Source organism: Chenopodium album, chromosome 8 (genome assembly GCF_948465745.1).
Source record: "Chenopodium album chromosome 8, dcCheAlbu1.1, whole genome shotgun sequence".
Taxonomy (NCBI): domain Eukaryota; kingdom Viridiplantae; phylum Streptophyta; class Magnoliopsida; order Caryophyllales; family Amaranthaceae; genus Chenopodium; species Chenopodium album.
In genome coordinates this window covers 72,672,482-72,696,700 of record NC_137841.1, presented here as the reverse complement: position 1 = coordinate 72,696,700, position 24,219 = coordinate 72,672,482, and the positions used below count along the sequence as shown (strand labels likewise).

The following is a 24,219-nucleotide window of genomic DNA, read 5'->3' as shown; positions in this document are numbered from 1 at the left end:
TGTTTTTTTTTTTTTTTGACCAGTATTTGAGAGGGAAATTAAATGTATCATCTTGTGTGATTTTATTCAAGTTTTCTTTGTAAAGTTTGAGCCGGTTTGATTACTCAACTTGCTTATGTAAGAAATAGTCTTTTTTTTTCTTTTTTTTTTTTAATTTTTTTTTATTTTATATGAGCTTGTATAGATCGTCTATTCGTCTATCTCCCAAGCTGTTATAAATATTTGCATTTTTTATATTCTTTTATTTTGATAAATAAATTAGCTAGCGTCACTTTTTTTGTAAGGACTTTAAGGACTAAGCCCTGTTCAACAAAAATAAAAGTATTCATAAAATATGAAATATAATATGATCAATAAAACTTACAAATTAAAATGAGTAAGTGACGAAAATGGAATGGCAAATTGGCAATCCCATTATCCCAATTCCCAAGTCCTAAGATGATTTCAAACGACTATTGTAAAATTTTTAATACTGAAGGTTTTAAACCATTTAAAGCCTATCAAATTCAAGACAAACCTAATCTTCTAATCACCCATTTAAAACTGAGCCCCCATTACAACAATTAAGAGGTGATTGAAACCTCATAACCACTCAAAATTAAGTCCCGATTCCAGATTAGTCCAAAGAGTGAATCAGATAAACACACGGACAATGACGATTAAAAAAAAAAACACGTTAATCTATGTCGTCATGCTCAATAGAAGAATTAACGACAAAACCATGATAATAAAACTCAATACTATACCCATCCTAAAGTCAACAAAAATGAAGTTCATGCCATCACACATAGTATGTACATACATTAGTTATCCAATTAGTTACATCATTATCACCTTATAATATACGAAGTACGGAGTACTTCGTAGTATATTAATGTTGAATATTAATCAAGAAAAAGACAAGCAAAGTTTTCAAATAAGAAAGCAAAAATAGTACTCCCTCCGTTCCTAAATTACATTTCTCTTTCTAGCATTTATTCCTCACATAATAGAGATAAAGAGGAATGTAATTTAGGGACGGAGGGAGTATACAATTACTCTGTATATTCTAACACCATTTGAGATTGAAAGTCCGATGATTTTGTCGACTATAGTAGAGAACTAACGTGCCTATATTTGTAACGACTAATGTGGAGTCCAATGATTTACGCTAATACTAAAGCAGCCACTTCCCAATTTGCCATGTGTCTAAACCCTAATAATACTATTATTACTAGCTTTAATAAAGTTCTTGATGGCGGAAACTATGGCCAATTAGCCATCTACTTAGGAATTTTTATGTTGACTTTAATTAAATACGGAGTGCCATTTGTTTCAAGTGTCTATCAAAGTTTGGGTGTCTTCCCATCATTTTTGGGTCAATTATTATTTAAAAAATTGAATCCTATCATTAACTTGTTTGAAGTACTTATCTACTGTATTTTATAACATAATAGTGCATATTTCATTACATGCAATCATACCGAATAGGTTTAACATTCATTTTTGACGATTAATATATTATCTTTTATTACGCATTAATAATAATTTTTTATGCACTGATGAAAAGAGTACGCGACGTATAATATACATATATAACATTTATATTCAATTCATTGATCCAAATTAAAAGTATGTAATTATATTTCAATATGAATATATGAAAACAGTACAATAATATCTATTTCAATACCATTTTGCTCCATACTATTCTTAAATCTTAATATAATACTCTTGTCAAAAAAAAAAAAATCTTAATATAATACTACTCCTACACACATCCTTTTTAATATTACACTGTTATATACGAAAAACGAGTACTAATTTCTTGATGACTCAATGTTTAAATTTTCAATATCTTTGTATATACACATATAACTTTTAAAATTCCATGCATGCATATTGCACACAACCTACAATTTTATGATTTTATACGAGTAATTTTAAAAAATAATAGGTACTCCATAGTAAAAATCCTAAAAATTAATTTAGGGACTTTTTATTTTTCAGTCAAAAAAAAAAAAAGAATAGACTCAATACTACGATATAAACTACTTTACTTGTGTACAAAAATGTTATTCTTCAAAAAAAAAAAAAAAAAAAAAAAAAAGTACTGTACAAAAATGTCAAGATGGCCTACAACTTGCCAACAAATTAAAATAATACTACGTACTCCATATTATTTTAAAGTATTTCTGGTAGGAAAGCAATAAAAATCATAAATAAAGATGATAACAGGAGATTATTAAATAATTTAATAATTTGTTGACCAACTATGAATGACGATTAATAATAATCTGACCACTATCTACCATTATCACATTTCCAGCGTGTTATCCGATTCAAGTTGCTAATTTTGAATTGACCAATTATTTTACGTATTAATAAACTACTTGATATAATTATATGATAATACAAATAAGTTAGATTAATACTACGTAGTATAATTAGTATCTTCCTTGAAATTTCCATCTTTGTTTTAATTTCATCCTGCCAAGACTACTATAAATATATGGACTTACTCCAAGTTTGATATAATATCCCTTAGCTTTAACATATACTTGTATACATTTTTACAAAGTAGAAACTTACTAAACGTTACATTTATTTTTTCGTGTACCATTATTATTTCTAGATAATTAAAAACATGAAGCAAGATGATCAACATGCAATTGGTGTTCCAATTTCAGCTCCACCAAATCAATCAGTTGCAATTGCTGGAGAGTTCTCTAGTGGTCTTTGTGATTGTTTCTCTGATTGTTCTCTTTGTAAGTCCGTCTCATCTCTATCATATATTCGCCAGTTATCTTTAATTGTCTCCATATATTCATTTACTATATATACCATGAACAACAACCCGTGCACCCTTGTAATGTTTGTTACTTAAAATTTAATACACGCGCAGGTTGTATGACATGTTGGTGCCCATGCATCACTTTTGGACGTATAGCAGAGATTGTTGACAAAGGCTCATCATGTAAGTATACATACATTATCGAGCAATCGATTGATCAACTCAATTGCATCAATTATAATGTAGTAACAAGTATATTTGGGTTAATTTTGATTTTGTGGAACTTGATTAATGCAGCATGTGGTGTAAGTGGAGCATTGTATTCACTACTTTTGGTCTTGACTGGATGTCAATGGATATATTCATGCACATATCGTTCAAAGTTGAAGGCTCAACTTGGAATGCCAGAGAATAGTTGTGGAGATTGTTGTACTCACTTTTGGTGTGAAGCTTGTGCCTTGTGCCAAGAGTACCGTGAGCTTCAACATCGTGGCTATGATCTTGCCCTCGGTAATAATCATTCATCTAATCTCTCTTTACACATATTTATCGCATTAGGAATCCCCCTCGAGATAAAGAATTCTAATAGTAATTCATACTGCTCATATTTTAATTTAATAGATTTGACTCGTGCCTATATTTACAGGTGAAAGGGGAAATTTATTGACAATTAAACATTGAACTTATATTAGTTTATTTTTAATTGTTATGTGTATAGGATGGCAAGGTAATGAGGAGAGGAAAAACCAGGGGATGGTACCTCCATCAATGGCAGGAGGCATGAGGCGATAAGCTGATCTGATGAGCATTTATTGAATTAATTCAAAATCAAAGATAATTAAAATACTGTGTTGCATACTTGTATTGTACTCGTAGACATGAATAAATTCTTGTGTAATTTTTAAGTTTGTTTGTATCAAAAGTCTAATTTTAGCTTCATTCCTTTCTTTTATTTGTTTAATTATTTAATTTTTTAATTTGTGAGGGTTTCACACTTTTTCTATAGAGAATAATTGAGGCCTTGAGGGTGTGAGCATGTGTACTGTGTACAATATTTGTTCCGGGTTGATGAATAAATAATATTTACTTTTGTATTATAAATTTTTATTGTTCTATTACACTTATTTGCTCCTTATTATTATATCAAAGTACAAAATACTACTACATACGTATGTGTTTTGTATCATTTATATCTTAGTAGTTGGTTTTCTTGATCAAGTAATTGAGGTTGCAAGATTTTTAATCATACACTATAAGTTAACCTAATTTGTTATACTTATATACTACCTCTGTTAATTATTATGTGCAACAAAGGGTATTATTTGTGAGAATAAAATATTCATTTATTGCACATAATAATTAACGGATGTATATAGTACGTATATGAATCTTGTATTTGTTTTCTTGTACCACGTACTAATTTAATCTACAATACTAGCATAACCTTTTTCATACTATTCCACATCAGTTTTACAATTTTTCTTAGATTAGATTATATCTCTCGATCATTTAAATAACAACTATTTTGAGGAGTGGGATATCAAAATTCTATGTTTCTATATTAATTTGCAAAGTATATATTCACCAAAGAATTCATGATACGCTACTAACATAGTATGCATACTTTGACCATTAATATGTTTAATTGTCAGCTAATATTAATATAGATTGGTACAATACATTGTAACTGATCCAACAACTTATTATATGATGGTTATACATTACTAAGATCGAAAAAGTTGACTTGGTACATTATAACTAATCCAAGAACTTGTTATAATTATTTAAGTCAAAGTCCCTATAAATTCCTTTGAAAATTATTGTGTTTTAAGTCAAAGTCCCTATATAAAACAATCGTTTGCAGTATAAGTTCCTTTGAAAATTATTGTGTTTTAAGTTCCTTTCAAATTTTACTACGTCAATTCATTTTAGCGTGTACTTGACGTAGTGACGTCAATTTTAAATTCGACATGTTGCGTTTTTATATACTGAAAAAAGCAAATGAGATTAATTTGGAAAATAAAATCCCAGGATTGGATTTCACTTAATACTTGATTGTCTACGGCTCCATTACGTGTGCTCGCGCGAGCTAAAAGTTTTGTAATTATGATCACATTGATCTTGAAACTACCTACCACTTTCTTCGTTTTTATAACTAGCTACTACACATCAAAAGTCCATCGTTTTTATAACTAGCTACCACTTTCTTCGTTTTTATAACTAGTTTCTATATGAAATTAAACACAATAATAATCATATTATATAAATATAAGGAAAAATTGTCAGGAATTATATGTTAAATAAGGGTATTTAGAAACAACTACCCACTAAAAAATTTTATCAAAAAAACTATCCCCTAAATTTAAAAAGTTAGAGTAGCACTACCTATTTACATTTTTCGGCGAAAAAGTCTGGCGTGTGGGGCCCACTTTTTTAATTTTTCTTCTGAAAATTCCTAATTGAAGAAGTGAAAATAAGTAGGGTATGTAATTTATAGGTAATTCTTCTCTTTTAATCCATTAATTATGAATTTTGATGTTAGGGTGTAACGATTAGAAAAATTAGGGTTCTTAGAAATTGGGGATAATTTGAAATTAATTGAATTTGTTGCTTTTAATTCAAATTGGTTATCTACTTAGGGTTACGAATTAAGATCCAATTTGTCATTGCATCGTGTCTTTTCAGAGAAAAATTGAAAAAGTGGGCCCATGCGCCGGACATTCTCGCCGGAAAATACAAATGGGTAGTGCTACTCTAACTTTTTTAATTTAGGGGGTAGTTTTTTTGATAAAATTTTTTAGTGGGTAATTGTTTCCAAATACCCCTATTAAGCTTATAGTTCCTGACAAATTTTCCTAAATATAATTCAATTCACGTATATATCAACTAGGAGAGGACCATGTGCATATGGAGTATGGACCATCTCCACTTTAAATAGGCTTGGCGGCTTTAGCAAGACCAAAGCTTTTTATTGTTGACTTTGATTAATTTGGCACAATCACTGTACCCTTCCTTTTCCTCCATAACAATCTTAATACTTCTTACAAGATAAGTAATGTTCGTTGACTTAAATACTTATTACTTAAAATACTTATATATACTTAATTGACCAATTCCTCGTCACAAAATGATACAATTACATAGATTACGAGCATTTTAAGATGTTCAAATAGTTTTAGGAATACGCTTACTGATATACTTGTAGTACTTAAAACTTTATTATAAATTATGTCTATATCATTAGTTTTAACTTTTAAATTTTTAATATATGACCTCAATTATAACAAAATACACACAAAATGAAACAAAAACAAAAACAAAAACAAAAAAGGCTTTATATACATCTTAACCTTAATTTAAGCTCCTATATTACAAAAACAAAATTTTCTTGTTTGTTTATAATGAATTAATACTTAGTTGACCAATAACGACTAAGAAAAATCTTACCAATTCAATTTCCTATCCAAATTCTAACGTGTTAATGAAGCTGCTAATAATGACTACACATAGTAAGGGCCAAGGGGACCCTCTTAATACACTTGCCATACCTTGTTCCTTGAATTTTCTATCCTAATTAATCAGCCACCACTCACTTTTCATTTCTCATAAATTTAAAGTACCCACCACTTAGGCACTTACTATATATACTCTCATAATCCTAATCTTTTTTCTTCATCATCCAATATTACAATTAACTCTCTATACTCTACTCTTAAGATTTGTTTCTTGCACATATACATTTTTAAGTGTTGAATCATGAAGCAGCAACAATATCCTGCAATGGGATTTCCGGTGGCCGAGCCGAGTGCTCCTCCAACTAATGGTGGTGCTGTTGGAGAGTTCTCTACTAGTCTTTGTGATTGTTTATCTGATATTCCTCTATGTAAGTCCATTTAAAAAAAATAAATAAATAAATAAACTTAAAATCTTATTGAATTTAATTGTCCTGCATGGTTATAATTGGTAAATTTCAAAATAATGCAGGCTGTTTGACATGCTGGTGCCCCTGCATCACCTTTGGACGTATAGCAGAGATTGTTGACAAAGGCTCATCATGTAAGTAGCACTACAAAATGTTACTCCTTTCGTCTTATTTTTATTTTGACGGTAATTGTCTCATAAAAAAAAGTCGATATGATGGTATTAATGAATTTGTATAAATTGTGGGATGCAGCATGTGGGTTAAGTGGAGCGGTATATTCATTAATCATGGTAGTTGCGGGATGTCAATGGATATATTCATGTACATATCGATCAAAGATGAAGAAGCAATATGGGATACCAGAGAGCTGCTGTGCAGATTGTTGTACTCATTTCTGGTGTGAGTCTTGTGCATTATGCCAAGAGTACCGCGAGCTTGAACACCGTGGCTACGATGTTTCCCTTGGTACGTTATCAATCCCTTATTTATAAGTACTCCTTACGTCCACAAATAATCTTAGCAACTGATCGTGTCATTTGAAATTTGTAATTAATGGAACTTGTATTTATGTTGTTTTGTTATGTGTCTATAGGATGGCATGGTAACATGGAGAGGCAAAACCAGGGGAGGGTGGTTCCTCCACCGATGCCGGGCGGCATGACCCGATAAGCTCAACACATATAGAACATTTCAAGATTATTACATACATGTTCATATGTGAAAATACATGTTCAAGATTATTACATATATGTTCATATGGATGTCCTATATTTCGAGAATTTGAGTGTTACGCCTTCATATCAATGTGTAAATTTTGTCATATCATAGCAAAGATTTATGAATAAAAACAATATGTTTCATCGTATATCATTCGTGTTTAAATACATAACTGTTTCATCTCCTTCAACCAAACATAAACAGAGGTCAGGGCAGCGAGAAGCCGAGAACAAAACCACCGATTATAATTCATGGAGTTTTAGATTATTATAATTGGCAATAAAAGGTCCGTGATAATATATAGCTTATAATTCATCATCATCAGCTTGCCATTTAACAATAGCCAAAGTATGTCGACCACCACAAGCTATAAGGTTAGCCCGCCAACGCGCTTCAGCTTTCTCCTCCTCACCATCATTTCTTGGAGGTGGGAGGTTTATTGGTACTTCCATCGGATGACCAGTTGTGACCTTCCGTCCGTATCCTAAACGGCCATGGTCACCTCGCCCGAACTGCAAACAGAAAAAGAAGAAACAGCTGACAACAAAAACTGGGGAAATAAAATACTGGACTCTGACACACTGTAAATTGGCATAAAATCCATATTAGTGCAATATTAAGGTAATCACTTAAAATGATTTGAATACTGGAGTAGTATAATTCTGATGTATTTCAGACGAACAGACGAATAAATTTAACTAGGATCCACATAATGTGTGATGCATTAATATTGAGTAAACATACAGCACTGTTGAAATTTTCAATCATATCACCAAAAAACCAAGCCTGTGGCCAGTAGTTACTGAAAGGAGAGGAGCAAAGGGTGCTTACAGTAAATATTCGTCCGTCTCGTGTCATTGTAACTGAATGAGTTCCTCCACAAGATACCTGATGATCAAAATTCAAAGTCACTCTCTATAGGGTCAAATAAAATTGATTCGATGATTTCACGATAACAAATTCTTAATCAATCATATAAAAGCAGCAACAGCATTCCCATGAAAATAAAAAAATTACAAAAAAATAAAAAAATTCCTTTGAACTAATTTCTCAGCACACTACTGTTCAGCTGTTCTACTGAGTATCTATATTGTACTACACGTACAAGCGCCAAGACATCATCATAGTGTACAAATTTTTAACAATTTAACTCTTTGGATTAGGATATCCCACAAGTTCACATGAGGTTTGAGCTCAAAAACCAAGCTCATAAGCATAATATAATCCATAAAAGTATCAGATATCTTGAGCTTTAAATGTTTTACAATCAGCGATTCATGCCAAGACATAATGGAGCATGCACACTAAAAAGAGCTTAAAATCTGGAGAAACACAAGCATTTGATGGATATCTTTATTACAAATGGAAAAAAAAAAAAAAAAAAAGGGTGAGCAAAGGCGTAAGGTAGTATGAACAAAAGTATTAAAACCATTTATGAGGAAGATAAGGATCTATTACATTCTAAGCAATCAAACTCTCCTAAAGAAAGTGGTTCTTGCTGAATTATCCTAAGAAAATATCATAAGGGAGATTACTTTGAAGCTTGAAAGATCGTACCTGAACTATATCTTCATTGGCTAAAAGCTGCACCTTCTGTGGCAACATTTTACTGCTCTTGTCATCTCCAAATCCAAGCCGTCCATGCTCTCCTCTTCCCCAACCATACACCTTGAAGTAGCATTCAATGAGGAATGTGCTTAGCAACCAAAAATATTATAGGACAATTTATGTCCAGCAAAGTAATGTACAGAAAGTGCGAGAAGCATCATATTTTCCTGTGTTTTCGTAGCTGCACTACAAGGCATATAAAATACAGAACATAGAGCATCACAATCTAGGAACGCATGCACCTTGATAAAGTAGCAATGATTTATGTGCTAGGGGCATGGTAGTGACAAGAGTTAAGGAATAAGCAGCAGTAAGAGTCACAAGCCATCATGGCAGAGAGAACATGACAATATGAATCATTATGAGTTAATTAAACATTTGCCAGGATGAATAAGTTTCTTGTAGATGAAAGTGCATACCTCTCCTGCACTCGTCAGAGCAGTAGAATGCCACCCACCAGCAGCAATATCAACCTAGTCCCTCACAGACAACAAAAGTTAGGCTCAATGTACAACTTCCTTCTTAAACAAAAGCAGCAATCCATCTAAGCATCATATATGACATAACGATAAATCTGAATGGACTTAAATCTGACCAAAGAATTTATCACTCATTTTTAATTGCTCTCTACCTCAACCTTTGAAGTACACTCTCTAACCTTTATCATAGCAGCAATATAATAAATGTTTTAAGAGAAATAGTAAAGATATGAATGTCATAAATAAGACCCATCATTTAGTGAAGAAGAAGGTAAGGTACAATCCAGAAAATTTACATCTCTAACTATGGAATACTACTCAATTGCAGTTATACCGATGACTAGGGAGAGAATTCCAAACACAGGATAGAATTCATAGAAACACCCAAAAAAAAATGATAAAGCAGTATGGAGTATGGACTATAAGAAACGATGTACCAGTGTAAGACCAGAAAGCCCCTGTACACGAATAGGCTGTGATCTAGGTTGAGTATCTCCAGTTCCAAGCTGCCCATACTCATTATTACCCCATGCCCACAACGTCCCATCTTCTTCAAGAGCCAAGTTATGAAATGCTCCCACTGCAATCAATCGCACTTTTTCAGGTCCTTGTACTCGAACTGGAACAAAAATTTGCTTTCTGATGGAAATGGAAGACAAGACACCAGGATAAGAAAATAAAACAAAAGATAACACAACACTTAAGCATGAACAATTTGTCTAGCATAACAAAGGGAGACTGGCATCTTTTATCCTACAAAACAATACAAAAGATTAATATATGCAGCAGTAGGAATTGAGAGGAACCTACATATCTCCAGGTGGCCATGGCTGACCCCAAGTCCATACATGTCCTTCACGTGTAAGGACCACTGAATGCGTCCCTCCAGCAGCCACCTAATAGAATTGAACAGTAACTAAAATTACTAGGTCCAACATAAAGGCACAAGCTGTGAAGAAGATTTTTTAGTTACCCCTCAAACTTAGAATTTGAAGATTAGTTCTTTCTAGCAGATCTTATACACCCCTCAAAGTTGGGAGTTAAACAGGTAGCATTTTCATTGCACAATATATACAGGTACACAACTAAGAAAAAAATGTCCAAGAATCCAACAACCATCCTAGTCAAAAACATCATCAAGAACATGATCATGAATATCTAACACAACCGAAAGCAGCAAGAAATTAAGTGCCTAGCAAATTTCTAGTATCCAACCTGGCGAACTTTAAGCTTAGGTGCACAACGTTGAGGAATTACAATATCCCTTCGCAAAAGCCTGCCAGTTTCATCCTTCTCGGGATCTTCACCACATTGCCCATACTCATTACCACCTACATCAAACCCATACATTTAAGCTCAGACAATTAGATGATTTTGCTTTGCGATAGCAAACCAATTTCGTTTACAGATTTTAAAAATTCCCATTTGAACCTCTGGATTACCTTATTCCCATTTCAACAATGGTTTTTGTAATGATATCAAAGAACAGCTAAATGGTACACATACATGAGCTAACTAACTACTCACTTACAAGATTGCTATGTAACAATTAAAGATTAAAGAAATTTCTTTTCTTATAGTCCCATTGGATTGAATAGCTTGATCCTCAACTATAACAAGAACTATAATAAAAACATGTACCCCAAGCATAAGCACGGCCTTGATCATCAACAGCCAAACAATGCCACCCGCCAATGGCCGCCTGAAATCGAAAACAATCCAACCACATTACTTCCACTAACACAAACAGAATATACCAAAACAACCCACAAAAAAAATTAAAGCAAATTTATAGACTTCACCTGTACAATTTTTACATTGGCAAGAGCTTTAACCTGAGTAGGCACATTCTCAGCCTTAGTCTCAGGTGGTTGCCCTAAAGTCCCTCTTTGATTCCATCCCCATGTAAACAACTATCAAAAACATCAACAAAATCCAATCAATTCAGCTGATTAAATTACTCCCAACTATTGAATTTGAATTTGCAGCACAAAATAAAATTTTCAGCAAAACCCACCAAAATTAAGATCAGCTTCAAACAAAAAATTAAAAATTTAGCACAACCCAGATGAAAATATCTAATCTTTAATCCGAAAAAATTCTAAAAATCAAAAATTAACCTTGCCATCTTCACAAAGAGCGAGAGAGTTGCGACTACCAGCAACAACAGAGGAAACACTGTAATTTTGAAGAGCTTTAACTTGGCAGACCCATTCTTTATCTTCATTGTTGCCTATACCTAATTGTCCATCTTCTCCAGAACCCCTGCCACCATTAACAAGCAACTTCATTAGCATTCAATTAATTAACTATTAGTAAACTAACCCGGAAAATAAAATAGTTAAATATACAGAAGAATAAGGGAAGAAGAAGTAAAGAGACCAAGCGATGACGGCGGTGTCTGAAGGCATAGAGTTGAAGAGAGAAAAATGTATAGAACGGCGAGAGTAACGGGGTTTTTTAGATGAGGGAGGTATGAAACGAGTAATTGAGTAGTGAGGTTGTTTGATTGAAGCTTAAGCCTCTGTACTTGCCCTGCTTGGTATTTAGATTATGCACACGGGTGAAACATGCTCGCTACGATGCTAAGGGCCGGTTATAATTTACTGAAGTGAGCTGAAGTGAACTGAAGAGAATAGGCCCCTAACTCAGTAAGTCATTGTACATTCGAAAGAACATAGTTGCTCCGTTTTTAAACTTTTGTAATTTATAGCTACGAGCTTATAATAATATATAGTCAAGTGGAATTTAGTTGAATGGTTTGAATGCAAATTTTATTTATAATTCTTATCTATTTTATATGGAATATAAATTTACAATGTTAGTTGATTGAAAATATTAATCGTTGAATTTATGTGTTGGAAAGTATAATAAATAAGTATAATAAATAAAATGTGTCAACTAAAACAATGGATGTAGTAATGTTGTATGCATAGTAACAAAAGATACATTTATTTAATCAAATTTACATTCAAATGTGCTTCGAAAAAGCATTATGTTGAATAAAAGAAAACAAAATATTTTAGAAGAATAAATTGTGAGATAATAACTTGTAGTCTTGTAGATAGTATTTATTCATATAAATTGCTAATTACATATTTTTTTCGGTACACTGAGTTGAGTGCGCCATCTAGTAATTGGACATAGAGAAATTGAATTGCGTATTTGTCATTTCGGTTGGCATGAAATTAATGAAATTAGAAAAGTTGGACTTTCATGGGAAGTTGATACATCACCTAAACTTGTTACAGAGTTTTATGCGTTGTTGAAGCAAATTTCAAATCTTTATCCACAACTAGCTAAATTTAACCAAAATCAACTTAAAAATTACATTAAGCATTGTTGCTTAATAAATTTGCTTCCCGTCCAAAAAAAAAAACAAAAAAAAAAAAAAAAATCTGAAATTAAAATATATTGTGTGAACGGCTAAAGATTATATGAAACCGAAACTAAGAAACTAAATGACTTCAAAATTTTCATACGAAGTAAAATATCATCTAAGGGTTGGAAATTTAAGGCACATTCAAATGATGACTAAACATGCTAATTAGCTGAACTAACATTGAGACTTGAAGTCATTTAATGTCTCTGCACAACAGTACGGAGTACTCCTTAATGTTATCAAAAGTTTTAATGGTGTCTTTTATACGTAGTCATTTGTATCAACAAGTATATAATTTAACTAACAAGTCATTGATTGAAAGACTTGAAGTTTGCTATAATTTGATTCAAAGCACAAAATTTCCTGTCGAACCAAACATAATTTGGATGTACTCATGACTATTTGGTCATTAATAGGATTATAGAAAATTTTTATGTCCAATTTGTATGAGCAGTCGATGGCTCAATAATTTGTGTAGTCGACATAGCACATATGACATATCCTATCAATGGCTCAAACATGGACGATGCTGCCAGATGCCCCAATCCATCTACTCCTAAAAAGAAATTGGTAGTGGACATCAAGTCAGCAACCACCTTATACTAAATGTTATCACAGGAACATAAAGCTAAACCCAACCACACCATCGAAAAGAACCCCAACAAAAAGCAAAAAATGCGCATCCGAAAAAGAAAACTTAATTCTTCTCTCCAGGATCTTTACATATATCCTTGATTGTATCATGCACAATGTACAATCGATTGTACATACAAAAAAAAAAAAATGATTTCGTATGTGTGTTTGGTTGCAATGTGGAATGATTTAATTCAGCTTGAAACAAAAGCAATTTATTAAAAAACATATAATTATTAAACATTGACAAAAGTCACAAAACAATCAGAGAGTACACCAAACCTTGAGGATGACAAAAATCAAATACTCCCTCGCCAAGCAAAGATTAAATATGCAACTACATCTCACACATTGAACATAAAATAAACATAGCACAATGCTGTGTTTTGAAGTGTCTAAGATGAAAAAGAGAATACTAAATACGAGTACGATAATACCCAGAACTAAAAACCATGTGATTCTAATATATTAACCTAGCTACTACGATCCAAATAACAACTACTATACTGGAGTCTCATGCCAAAAATACATAGCACAATTCTCCAACTTATCACTGTTCGCCTGATTTTCCAGCGGTTTCCTTAATCTCGTCACCGCCTTCCTCCTGAATAAATAAATAGATTTGGGAATGGTCAGTTAAACAGAGGTGTAGGGGTCACAATTAAAGCTTAAGATGATGATAATACGAGTATGTAATAATAAAAACAGCAATAAACTTCAAAGACAGCCAAAACAAGAGGTGAAAAAGGTTGCCTGCAAACAAGTACAAAGGCTTCTCAAGCAAACATGATACATGTTCTGAAATGATACAGAGAGGGTATTCATAAACATCGGGCATTAGCAAAGATAAAAATACAACTACTAACCCCCCCAAAATAATGATCAAATTTCTTAGGCGATCACACTTCTGTAGTTTTGTTCATGATGATGCAAGCTTCTATTACATACTTATGACAAATAAAATGGTGGAAGGGTGCCCTAGAAAATAGTAAGACGATCATTTCCCGTAAGAAAAGTCCTACATGTCATCCCATACTTGTCTAGTTAGCATTCCATTACTGACTAATTTAAACTAAGAAGATAGTATATAAAGAAATGTATGCTGCCAGATGTGAAAATTCCTAAAGACGTTCAAAATGCTCAAGATAAGGTAGTTAAGATACTCAAAGCCTTAGGCAATGAATAGGGTTATTTGCATGTGTAACCACAAAATCAGAAAACAATTGGCAGCTTGTAGCAGGAGTATAATCCCTTATAGCTTCAGACAATAGCCTATTTTGACTACTCTCGGCCAATCTACTGAATATTAAGTCTCACTAAACATCTCATCCTTGCAGCAGCAGCAACCAATTCTAATTTTCACATTTATTACATGTTAACCTATCTTAAACAAAGGGATAATAATTCTATCTTTAATGAAATCAATGATGGAGAAAACCATAAAAAGAGCCCAAAAAGAGAATCCAGCAGCACATTGGGCGAGAATAAATCAGAGTTAAGTTAACTTCACAGTAGGCTACAAAAGGCATAAATAGACTCCTTAGGAACAGATAAATACCGCATTGTCTGAAGTCCACAGGGTCAAATTGTCTCGCAGCAGCTGCATGATCAATGTGCTGTCCTTGTATGAATCCTCACCCAATGTGTCCAGCTCAGAGATAGCCTCGTCAAAAGCCTATATAGTACACAATATTGTAGAGTCAGAAACCAGGACACTTTGCACCAGAGCATAGCCAGCCTCCTCATAACAAGCAAAATAAAGGCCAGTCCAAGCTTAAACAGTAAAATACTTCTGATATTTAGTAAACTTTTTAACATAGATCATTATGTTAGGGCTTGATACAGCATAATTCAATACCTTTACACGATTACAATGCACTCAATAAGTTAAAAGGTTCAGAATATTTAACAAATAATTCTTCACAATGTCAACAAAACATTTATTTGTTCTCTCTAACTGAAATAACTTAAGTTCATTCATAACCAAATAGTCATATAAAATACGGAGAAGTTCATTCATAATCAGATAGTCATATAAAGCAAGGCTTTACAAGCATATAATTGTGTTTAAAGCATGTGAAGAACTAACGATTTAAATGGACAATAAAATTCATCAACATGATCAGTGAAAAAACTAATACTAACAAAACAAAACTAGTATACAATGTAATACCTGCTTGGCAAGATTGCAGGCACGGTCAGGAGAATTCAAAATCTCATAGTAAAATACGGAGAAGTTAAGAGCAAGCCCGAGCCTAATTGGATGAGTAGGAGGCAATTCAGCAAGAGCAATATCCTGGATATAGGGGGGAAACAATAATATAAAATAAGTCAGCAAATCCCATCCCAAAGAACAAATGAGAAAAGGAAATATATTGAAGAACCAACCTGAGCGGACTTGTAAGCCAACAGGGTGTTCTCAGCAGCCTCCTTCCTCTCAGCTCCTGTCTTGAACTCAGCAAGGTACCTGTGATAGTCACCCTTCATCTTCTGGTAGAATACCTTAGACTCAGCAGAGGAAGCCGAGGGGATGAGGTGTGACTCAAGAAGGTTCAAAATCCCATCACAGATCTTGCTAAGCTCGGTCTCAATCTTACCCCTGTACTCCTTGATGGTTGTAACATGATCTTCGTTTCCTCTACTTTCCTCCTTTTGCTCAATCGAAGAAATGATCCTCCAAGAAGCCCTCCTTGCACCAATCACATTCTTGTAAGCCACGGACAAGAGGTTCCTCTCTTCCACAGTAAGCTCCTCGGCATCTGTCATCTTTGCAACCTTCTCCATGAACTCCACCATTTCCTCATACCGCTCAGCCTGCTCGGCCAACTTAGCCATGTAAACACTGTCTTCCCTTGATTCAGTCGCCATTTCTACCGCTCACAGCAAAAATAAAAATCTGGCAGCATAAAAGCACAACACATGAGACATACTTTTCTTGTAAGCTAATAGGAATAGCAAATGCAAATCTCTAAACTTATTGCAGCAAATTTCATACCAAATCTAATCACTAACAAAACAATCAATCAAATCATCCAAAATATCATACAACATTATGTTTTCTTTCATTCTCACAAACTAAAGAATTACAAATCGAACTGCAAAAGGATTGCCTAAATATACCGATTGACTTGTGATTTTGTCATAAATTCCTAAACTAATATTAAAATTTACTTTGTTTCACATTAACCATCCTTGTCAAAAGAACATAAAATATTACAAAACCAACCCATTTTAATTATAATAATAATTTCTCTAACATTTGGTAAATGATTTAATTAAAACCGAAATTTGGTGTCAAAGTATACATGTCACCCAACTAATTAAAAAAACAAATTAACCACTCGTACTTTATTATGCAAAGCTTAAAGGGCAACCTTTAACAAATAATCATGAACAAAAATTTAAAAACAAGAAAAAAAAACACCCCATAATTTATTCAATTGCCAATTTTCAGCGATCATCCATGATAATTCTATTGTATCTGAATTTTAATAAACAAACAATGTGACAATTAATCAAATAATGGTTTCTTACAAAACGTGATAAACAAAATTAATCAACAAAACATAAAATCATTAGATTAATTTCATTCCCAATTAATAATCGACAATAATCAACAGCAATAACGTAAAAATTAACCAAAGTACAACACCAAAAAGAAAATCAAATAATTAAAAATAAAATTAACAAGTCAAATGTTCACACATTTACGAAACCGGAATCTCGCAAAATAAATTAAAGCAAAGATCTGAGACAAATTGAAAAACACAATTATTAAAGAAATTGTAGAAAATAGTCGAATCGATGAGAAAGAAGAATGAAGCACAAACCCTAAAAATGAAGGGGAAATCGGAGGAGAGAGAAAAGGGACGTACCAGAGAAAGAGGGGGAGAGGAAGAGGGAGAGTGGAAGGTGAGAAGAATAGGGGAAGGGAGATTAAATATGGGAAGAAAATCATTTTATTTATTATTAATATGTGATATTAAATTGGGGGTCCAATTGAAACCTGACACCTGGTTGGGAACCAGGGAATCCCATTTTTTTTTTTTTTTTTATTACTCGTAATTGCTAAAATAAAAATAGGAAAAATTCTACCGAGTACAATGTAAGAAAAATAAACTTTATTAATCCCCACTTACTTCTAAAAATGGGTTTACTTTTTAACAATCCTAACTATGCCCTTAGTTTTCCTCAAACAGTCCCAACAGGTCAACAAATAGTCAACAACCTATTATAACAGGTAGCATGACACGTGTCAACACGTGATTGGTCCAAATTTTAAAAAATATATTAAAAAAAGACCCCAAAAAATTCCCAACCACCTTCTCCACCGCAAAATCCTAGTTGACTGCCTAACAAAGCCGGCGGAAACTCAACGACCACCACCGTTACCCACCGGACATCGCCGACCTAACCTCAACAACCCTAGCTGGCCCAATCCCGACCCCCGAAACCACCTACCCAGCCACCCTGATGGACTTTCGTTGGACTTGTTGGTGGTTTTGGGAATCAGGGTGGCTGTGAAGATGGTTTTGGGGGTCGAGGATAGGTCACCTAGGATCGTAAAGGTGAAATCAGCTGGTTTCTGTGGTTAGTGGGGACGTGTGGCTATTTTCCGGCGAGTTTAGGTGGGTTTAGCGGTGCGGTGTTAGGGTGTTGCGGTGGTTAGTGGAGAAGGTGGTTGGGTGATTTTGGGGTTGGCCGGCCGGTTTCCCGGTTGGTTGGGGTTTGGTTGGCGATTTCCAGTGGGCTGGGGGTGGCTGGAATGGGTTTTGTTTAAACTTTTTTCTTTTTTTCCTTTTTTATTTTTAAATATTAGGGCAATCATGTGCTAACATGTGGCGTTGTTAAAAAAAAAAAAAAAAAAAAAACCCTTTTAGCAGGTAACCGGTTTTTGGAACTATCAGAGAAAAACTAAGGGCATAGTTAGGATTGTTAAAAATAAACCTTAGTTGGGATTGTTAGAAGTAAATCGGCAATAGTTGGGATTATTAAAGTATATTTTTCCTACAATATAAAACCCCTCTACTTTTAGAAATTTTACGCCGTGCAATAACTTTTCAAAAATAATAATAATAATAGTTTTTCAATAATAATAATAATAATAATAATAATGCTTAGGAGTTTTCGATGGAGATATTTTTGGGATCATGCTGTGTCATGTGTTGGGATGGTGGGTATTAAACACCGACATAATGTTGTTCGTGATACCCTTGTTGATATTTGTTTTCGGTTGGGGATTTTTGCTCGAAAGAGGTTAACGTTGGGTTTGTTGGAGGAAACGATGAAACTCTTCGACCAGCGGATATGTTGCTTTATTCCTGGGACAAAAGCTTTAATGTATGTGTTGACTTGACGAGATCTTCTCCTTTGACACAATCAGGATTTTCTGACTTCGTTCCTGATCATGTTGTGTCGGTTACGGCTCAGCGGAAGCGGGACAAGTATGGGACGCGTTGCAGGGCTATTGCTATGGGTTTCTTCCTTTCTCATTATCTTCATTGGGGGAATTAGAGAAGAATGTTGTTGCGTTGCTAAAAAGGGTTTAGGCGTTCGCTAGGTTTCAGGATATTAGTGCTCATGCAGTTGCTCACATCTTTACAAGGATCGGACTTGCTATAGTTAGATTGGTGGGGCCCAAATTGTTCCTCGGCTCCCCACTAATTATAATTTCTTGTAAATTGATTGACTTTGTAGGTTTTTGTTAATAATAATAATAACAATAATAATAAAATAATAATTAATGAAGAAGATTATAATGATATCTTACCTTATTACTTAAATAGTTGCATGATGCATGACAAAGTTTAGGTAAGTGCATGCTATCATAATTTCATAAAGCCACGGGAAGACTAGTCAGGTAGGTTTATCCCCTTTTTTTTATTTTTATTTATTTTTTATTTTTATTGAAAGAGGTAGGTTCATCCTTTATTTTTAAAGGAAAAATTGTCATTTGGTTTTATGCACTTGGGCCTATTCACTTATGCTTAAAAAAATACGAAGTAATATTAAGTAAAAATGATTTCAGTTAAGTAAAAATAAGTTCAGTTCTAAAAAATTAATTTTAGTTCAGTAAAAATAAATTTATTTCAGTAAAATTCAGTTTTCATAAAGAAGAATTATAATAGAAAATCAGTAAAAATAATTTCAGTTCAACAAAAATAATTTCAGTTTAGTAAAATTAATTTAAGTTCAGTAAATATAATTTTGTTTGAATAAAAGTAATTTCAGTTCAGCAAAAATAAGATGAACTGAACGGGGCCTAAATAAGAGAACCAACCGAAAGCCAAACGAGCAAGGCCCAACAGGGTCAACACTACTGAAAAAATAAACACAGAAAGCAAAACGCTGTGGTTCAACCATTTTTGAGTTTCTGACTTTTACTAATCAAAATTTTGGTTGCAGCTCTCTTCAACAATCCACAAACCCAACATCAAAACGTCTTTGATTCGATCAAAGGGTTGCAATTTTTTTGCTGGAAATTTTGATCAGTCAAATGGGTATTCTCAAAGAAGCCAGAGAAAATCATGTCAAGAAGAAGGTTGAAGAAGGTGAGAGAATTGTATAAACCTTTAATTGCACTTTCTTAAACCCTAATTATCCCCTGTTTTTCCTGTTTATTACATTTATTATAGTTATGTGGGTATTAAGGAATTTCATTTTTATATTTTGATTTGCTTAATTTTTGCATGTTTCTCTTAATTTCTTTCTGTAATTTATTCGCATTGGGGTTTTATTGTTGGTTTAGGTTTGGAAGGCCGAGTTTAAAGTAGTTGGTAGATTAAATGGGAGATAAAAAGCTGTGATTTTAGGTTTGGTAAGAAGATTGTATGATATCAAGTTTAAAGAAATGAAATCAAAAGAATTTTCAGATTAGTGTAATGAGAAATGCAGCTTGTATTTTAGAAAAATGTAGTAAAAATAGCCTGAATTAGATGTTTACCATGTGGGTATTGTCCTATAATTTGGTCGCCACAATTGCAACTGAGCAAGTTGTAGATACAGCCCCTGCAATCTGCATAGACTCAGGCAGAAATGAGAGAAACGGTTGCGTAAGCGGGGTGTCTCTCATTTAACTCTAGCCTAGATGCCCCTTGCATTAGTGACCTTGTGATATAATTTTTTGTTTTGATTTTGTTGCGTGCTTTCCTTGCACATTTGTAGTCTTTGTTCCAAGGATTAGGTACAGGTAGACATTGTATCTTTATGTTCGGTAAACTATGTAGAATTCATGGACTTATGTAATTTGTCTTCACTGTCAATTTTTTTTTTGACTTTGCTAATTTTATGTTAACCTAACTTCCAGCTTTACGCAGCAAAATGAAGGCAAAGGCACTAAAAGAATGTGATCTTTTTACTTCAAAGTATGCTGAATGTGCTTATGGAAGGACTCTATCCGTTGTTTGGAAGTGTAGGCAACAAGCAAAGGAATTGAATAATTGCCTTCATCAATAGTAAGTGCACTCAATTTACGATGCTTGTCTGTTAAGTAATGGTTGTAAAGTCAAAGTTGAAGTCGGTAGTCTTAAATGTAACAAATTTTGGAGGCTTAAGTTTAGATATTTACATCCATGCCATTTGATTGAGTGTGTTAGAGGTTGACAACCCTATAGGCTAAGCATGACTGATAGCATTCTTGTAAAGAAACCTTTGTGTAAACTGATTGCACGGTTATTGAGTTATGTCATCTCGAAGGCATATGCATCACAGCTAACCTTTCTCAAGTATTCATTGTCTTCATTCCCTTTATGTGGATGATGCTCTTATTTTCTATTATTGCACACTTTACGATATAATTTGAGATGGACTCTTTTTCTTTTTGGAAGCAATGTTTGGCTTGAGTTGCGAGGTTCTTAATTTGGAGACTTTGGCTGATTTATTTGGCTGCGGAGTAGACTCTTTTCCATCTTCCTATGTTAGCTTTTAGTTGGGGCTCTGCTCCATCATGTAAACCTGTTTGGTTGATTAACGTTGTTGATTACATATTATGCTGTGTGCTGTTTTATTTTTTGTCCATGTATGGTATTCCGGCAAGTATGTGTTAAAGGCTTAAAGCCAAAGGATGCTAGAGTGATACTTCACTGGCTATCAAAGATTGAAATACTACGTAAATGTCTTTCATCGGGTTAGGTGGGAAGATGTGTGTCACCCCAAGCATTTTGGTCGTCTTGATCTTAGGCCTTTCAGTACCATGTATATTGCTCTGAAGGCTAAGTGGCCTTGAAAGTTTGCAAAGGGAAATGGGCTTTATGTACAAATGTCAGTAAAATTTAATATGACGTAGAGAGGCTAAGGTGGAAGATGATGCCAGGGTGGTGGAGCAAGACGGTCTTTCCTTAGCAAGAGTAGGCATTTGGAAATCCATATTAGAAGGGTTTTGTCTTTTCAAGTCTTCAACTGTTTGAGGTAATGAGTGGTTTAGGGTTTAATTATGCTGTTCTGAAGACTCATCGTTAATGCTTGGGAAGAATATATAGTCTTAAGATCTTGAGGGTAATGACTCGATGTGCTGGTGGCTTGATAAAAGTGTTTTTTTTTATTCTATTTTTTTATGTTTTTTTTTTTTTTTTTCTTCTATGTTCAACTTTATTAAGAAATATTTCTTGTTGGATTTCCTAGCTTATAATACTGGAAGGCAAAGCTCCTAAAGCATTTCTTGGCATGAAACACCACAAAAGCTTAACTAATTTTTATTTTTATTTATTTATTATTATTATTTTTTAATTATTTTTTTCCAAGAAGGATTATTGTTGTTGCAAGTCATTGTAGTTTATGTCATGTAGAGTTTTGTAATTATCATTTCTCTTCTGTCCTCTAATATTTTCTCATACTCTTATTGGCACTTTGTGATGAGTGGAGTGCAATGTTGTTCCACCAAAGTTATTCTTGTGGCGTTTGAAATGTAGGATTAAGGTTGAAATGTGGGGGTGGTTCCATTGGCAATCAGTTATGAGTGGCACTTGACACTATACTTATTTTTATTACTTATTCCTAAATTGAAAGGAAATAAGCACTATGAGGAATCTAGCATTACTATTTCTAGTGCCAGAAGGTACATTGTATAACAATCTAGTATGGATCATTATTTTGTTTGCAGCAGGTACCTGTAGGTCACTGTGTACATAAGCTTAAGCTGTTTATCTTTCTCTCTTTGTAATGCTATATACTTTCAGAAAATAAGATAAATAATAAAATAAAACAATGGTGAAGCTCAAGGTTATGATGGGTTTGTGATGTCCTACACAGTAGATTTTCATTGAAACAAATAGATTGTATTCTTAATAAGGATTGGAAGATTATATTCACTTTTGTAAAAAATAAAATAGTTAAGCTATATTTTCATGTATATTAAAAGCTGTTAATTCTGTTGTTTGAAGGTTCAGCCCCTTGCTTATGCGGAATAATCTCCCGTGCTGTTGTGTTGTATTGTTGTGGTATTGGGAACCTTTTTTTTTTTTTTTTTTTTTTTTGTAATGATTTCAAGAAGTAATTCTGGTGTCCTTTAGTTGTGTTAGTAAAAATGATCAGCAAACTATCTTTCTGATATATTGTTTTAAATGACAGCTAAATATCTAACTTATTGTTACCAAATTTGCAGTACCAATGACTCTGTTCTGGAAGAAATGAAGAAAGAGTACATGATACAGGAGGAGGCCAAGAGCTCTGCTAGAGTTTGAGCTTATATCATGAGGTGTTTAATTTGAACCGAGGAGCCAGGGAAGACCTAAAGTGCAGTGTGTCTTGATATCGTGTGTTGGAATATCAATGGTATGGCAGCTACTTACATCATTTTCAAAGTCCCTTCCATAGTTATACATCAAAACTGAGCAAGAATGCGGGCAAGTGCAAACCCTGCTAGTAGGGTTTTACTGTAATGAAGCACTACTGGTTTTTAGGAATTTTGACAATTATGCACTGTAATTCAAATCCATTGGCGTTGAATCGATCTTAGAGTTTGGAATAGATTGATAATTGGCCCAAATTTCTTTCTGTTTAGTTTTCCTCATCTTATTTGCGAGCATCTTTCAAATTCTTTATATAAGTAATAACAGATGATGGTGTTTGTAGCAATTGTTCACTGAATAAAGCTTATGTTACCTAGACTCGAACGCCCCAACCCTCCATGTTTCTGTTTTTATTGTCACAGAGACTTGTATACTACAGGTACAATTGTATTTAACAAGTAAAGTCAAGTTTGTCAAGGATGAAAAATAAACCCGTTGCATACAAGACATCGTATGTTTTTGGTTTGTGATAGCATTTGTTTGTGTAAAACTTCTGTTGACATGTTCCGACATGGACTGTAGATCTTATCTTGTGGTGATGAATTTATGTTTTGAAGGTTTTTTCTTATGATGAATACAACCAAGACACAGAACAATGGATTTGGGTTGGTTATCTCTGATCTAACACTACAGTCATAAACAGTGTTTTAGACCTCTTCCTGTTTTATTGTTTTGAATCTACTGCTGCTAGGTACACACTAGGGCACTACACAGATTCAAGTTCATATAATTTCTTGTACCCTTCTGTTTACCAAACTGATACTTCTCTGAAAGTGGAGATGTATTGGTCAAATTATATTTTTGTAACTGGCTTGTTTTCTTTTATATTTCTAATGTTGATAATGATGTTACGAAGCTGCACGAAGAAACTTTAGCTTCATAGCTGCCTGTTAACTGTCAAGTATATAAGCATAAATCTC

At 33.5% G+C, this 24,219-nt stretch overlaps 5 protein-coding genes across 8 annotated transcripts; 3 read left to right on the top strand and 2 right to left on the bottom strand.

Annotated features, from left to right (window-relative positions):
- Positions 1-2,547: 2,547 nt before the first annotated feature.
- Positions 2,548-3,874, top strand: LOC145556579 (cell number regulator 9-like). The gene is made up of 4 exons (XM_081618229.1): positions 2,548-2,747; positions 2,885-2,956; positions 3,071-3,283; positions 3,492-3,874. The coding sequence occupies exons 1-4, from the start codon at positions 2,627-2,629 to the stop codon at positions 3,563-3,565; spliced, it is 480 nt and encodes a 159-aa protein (XP_081474355.1). The 5' UTR covers positions 2,548-2,626; the 3' UTR covers positions 3,566-3,874.
- Positions 3,875-6,434: 2,560 nt separating this feature from the next.
- LOC145642304 (protein PLANT CADMIUM RESISTANCE 2-like) lies at positions 6,435-7,560 on the top strand. The gene is made up of 4 exons (XM_081693431.1): positions 6,435-6,656; positions 6,758-6,829; positions 6,948-7,160; positions 7,288-7,560. Exons 1-4 carry the CDS (start codon positions 6,530-6,532, stop codon positions 7,362-7,364), a joined length of 489 nt encoding a protein of 162 aa, XP_081549557.1. The 5' UTR covers positions 6,435-6,529; the 3' UTR covers positions 7,365-7,560.
- Positions 7,496-12,038, bottom strand: LOC145642302 (ultraviolet-B receptor UVR8-like). 3 transcript variants are annotated; one of them, XM_081693428.1, is made up of 11 exons: positions 11,882-12,038; positions 11,620-11,764; positions 11,302-11,412; positions 11,141-11,201; positions 10,715-10,830; positions 10,310-10,395; positions 9,937-10,138; positions 9,440-9,493; positions 8,970-9,080; positions 8,244-8,300; positions 7,496-7,924 (listed from the first exon to the last, which is right to left on the bottom strand). In XM_081693428.1, the coding sequence occupies exons 1-11, from the start codon at positions 11,908-11,910 to the stop codon at positions 7,718-7,720; spliced, it is 1,179 nt and encodes a 392-aa protein (XP_081549554.1). In that variant the 5' UTR covers positions 11,911-12,038; the 3' UTR covers positions 7,496-7,717. The 3 variants fall into 3 exon arrangements, with proteins under 3 accessions (XP_081549554.1, XP_081549555.1, XP_081549556.1); XM_081693429.1 differs by having other exon boundaries at positions 11,308-11,412; XM_081693430.1 differs by having other exon boundaries at positions 11,335-11,412.
- A 1,759-nt stretch (positions 12,039-13,797) lies between these two features.
- LOC145642301 (14-3-3-like protein) lies at positions 13,798-17,509 on the bottom strand. Of its 2 annotated transcripts, none has more exons than XM_081693426.1 (5): positions 17,390-17,509; positions 15,903-16,410; positions 15,688-15,810; positions 15,073-15,189; positions 13,798-14,118 (listed from the first exon to the last, which is right to left on the bottom strand). In XM_081693426.1, the coding sequence occupies exons 2-5, from the start codon at positions 16,380-16,382 to the stop codon at positions 14,065-14,067; spliced, it is 774 nt and encodes a 257-aa protein (XP_081549552.1). In that variant the 5' UTR covers positions 16,383-16,410; positions 17,390-17,509; the 3' UTR covers positions 13,798-14,064. The 2 variants fall into 2 exon arrangements, with proteins under 2 accessions (XP_081549552.1, XP_081549553.1); XM_081693427.1 differs by lacking the exon at positions 17,390-17,509 and adding an exon at positions 17,345-17,368.
- A 2,395-nt stretch (positions 17,510-19,904) lies between these two features.
- Positions 19,905-23,477, top strand: LOC145556578 (uncharacterized). Its single transcript, XM_081618228.1, has 3 exons — positions 19,905-20,065; positions 20,821-20,968; positions 23,113-23,477. Exons 1-3 carry the CDS (start codon positions 20,011-20,013, stop codon positions 23,189-23,191), a joined length of 282 nt encoding a protein of 93 aa, XP_081474354.1. The 5' UTR covers positions 19,905-20,010; the 3' UTR covers positions 23,192-23,477.
- The last annotated feature ends 742 nt before the right edge of the window (positions 23,478-24,219 follow it).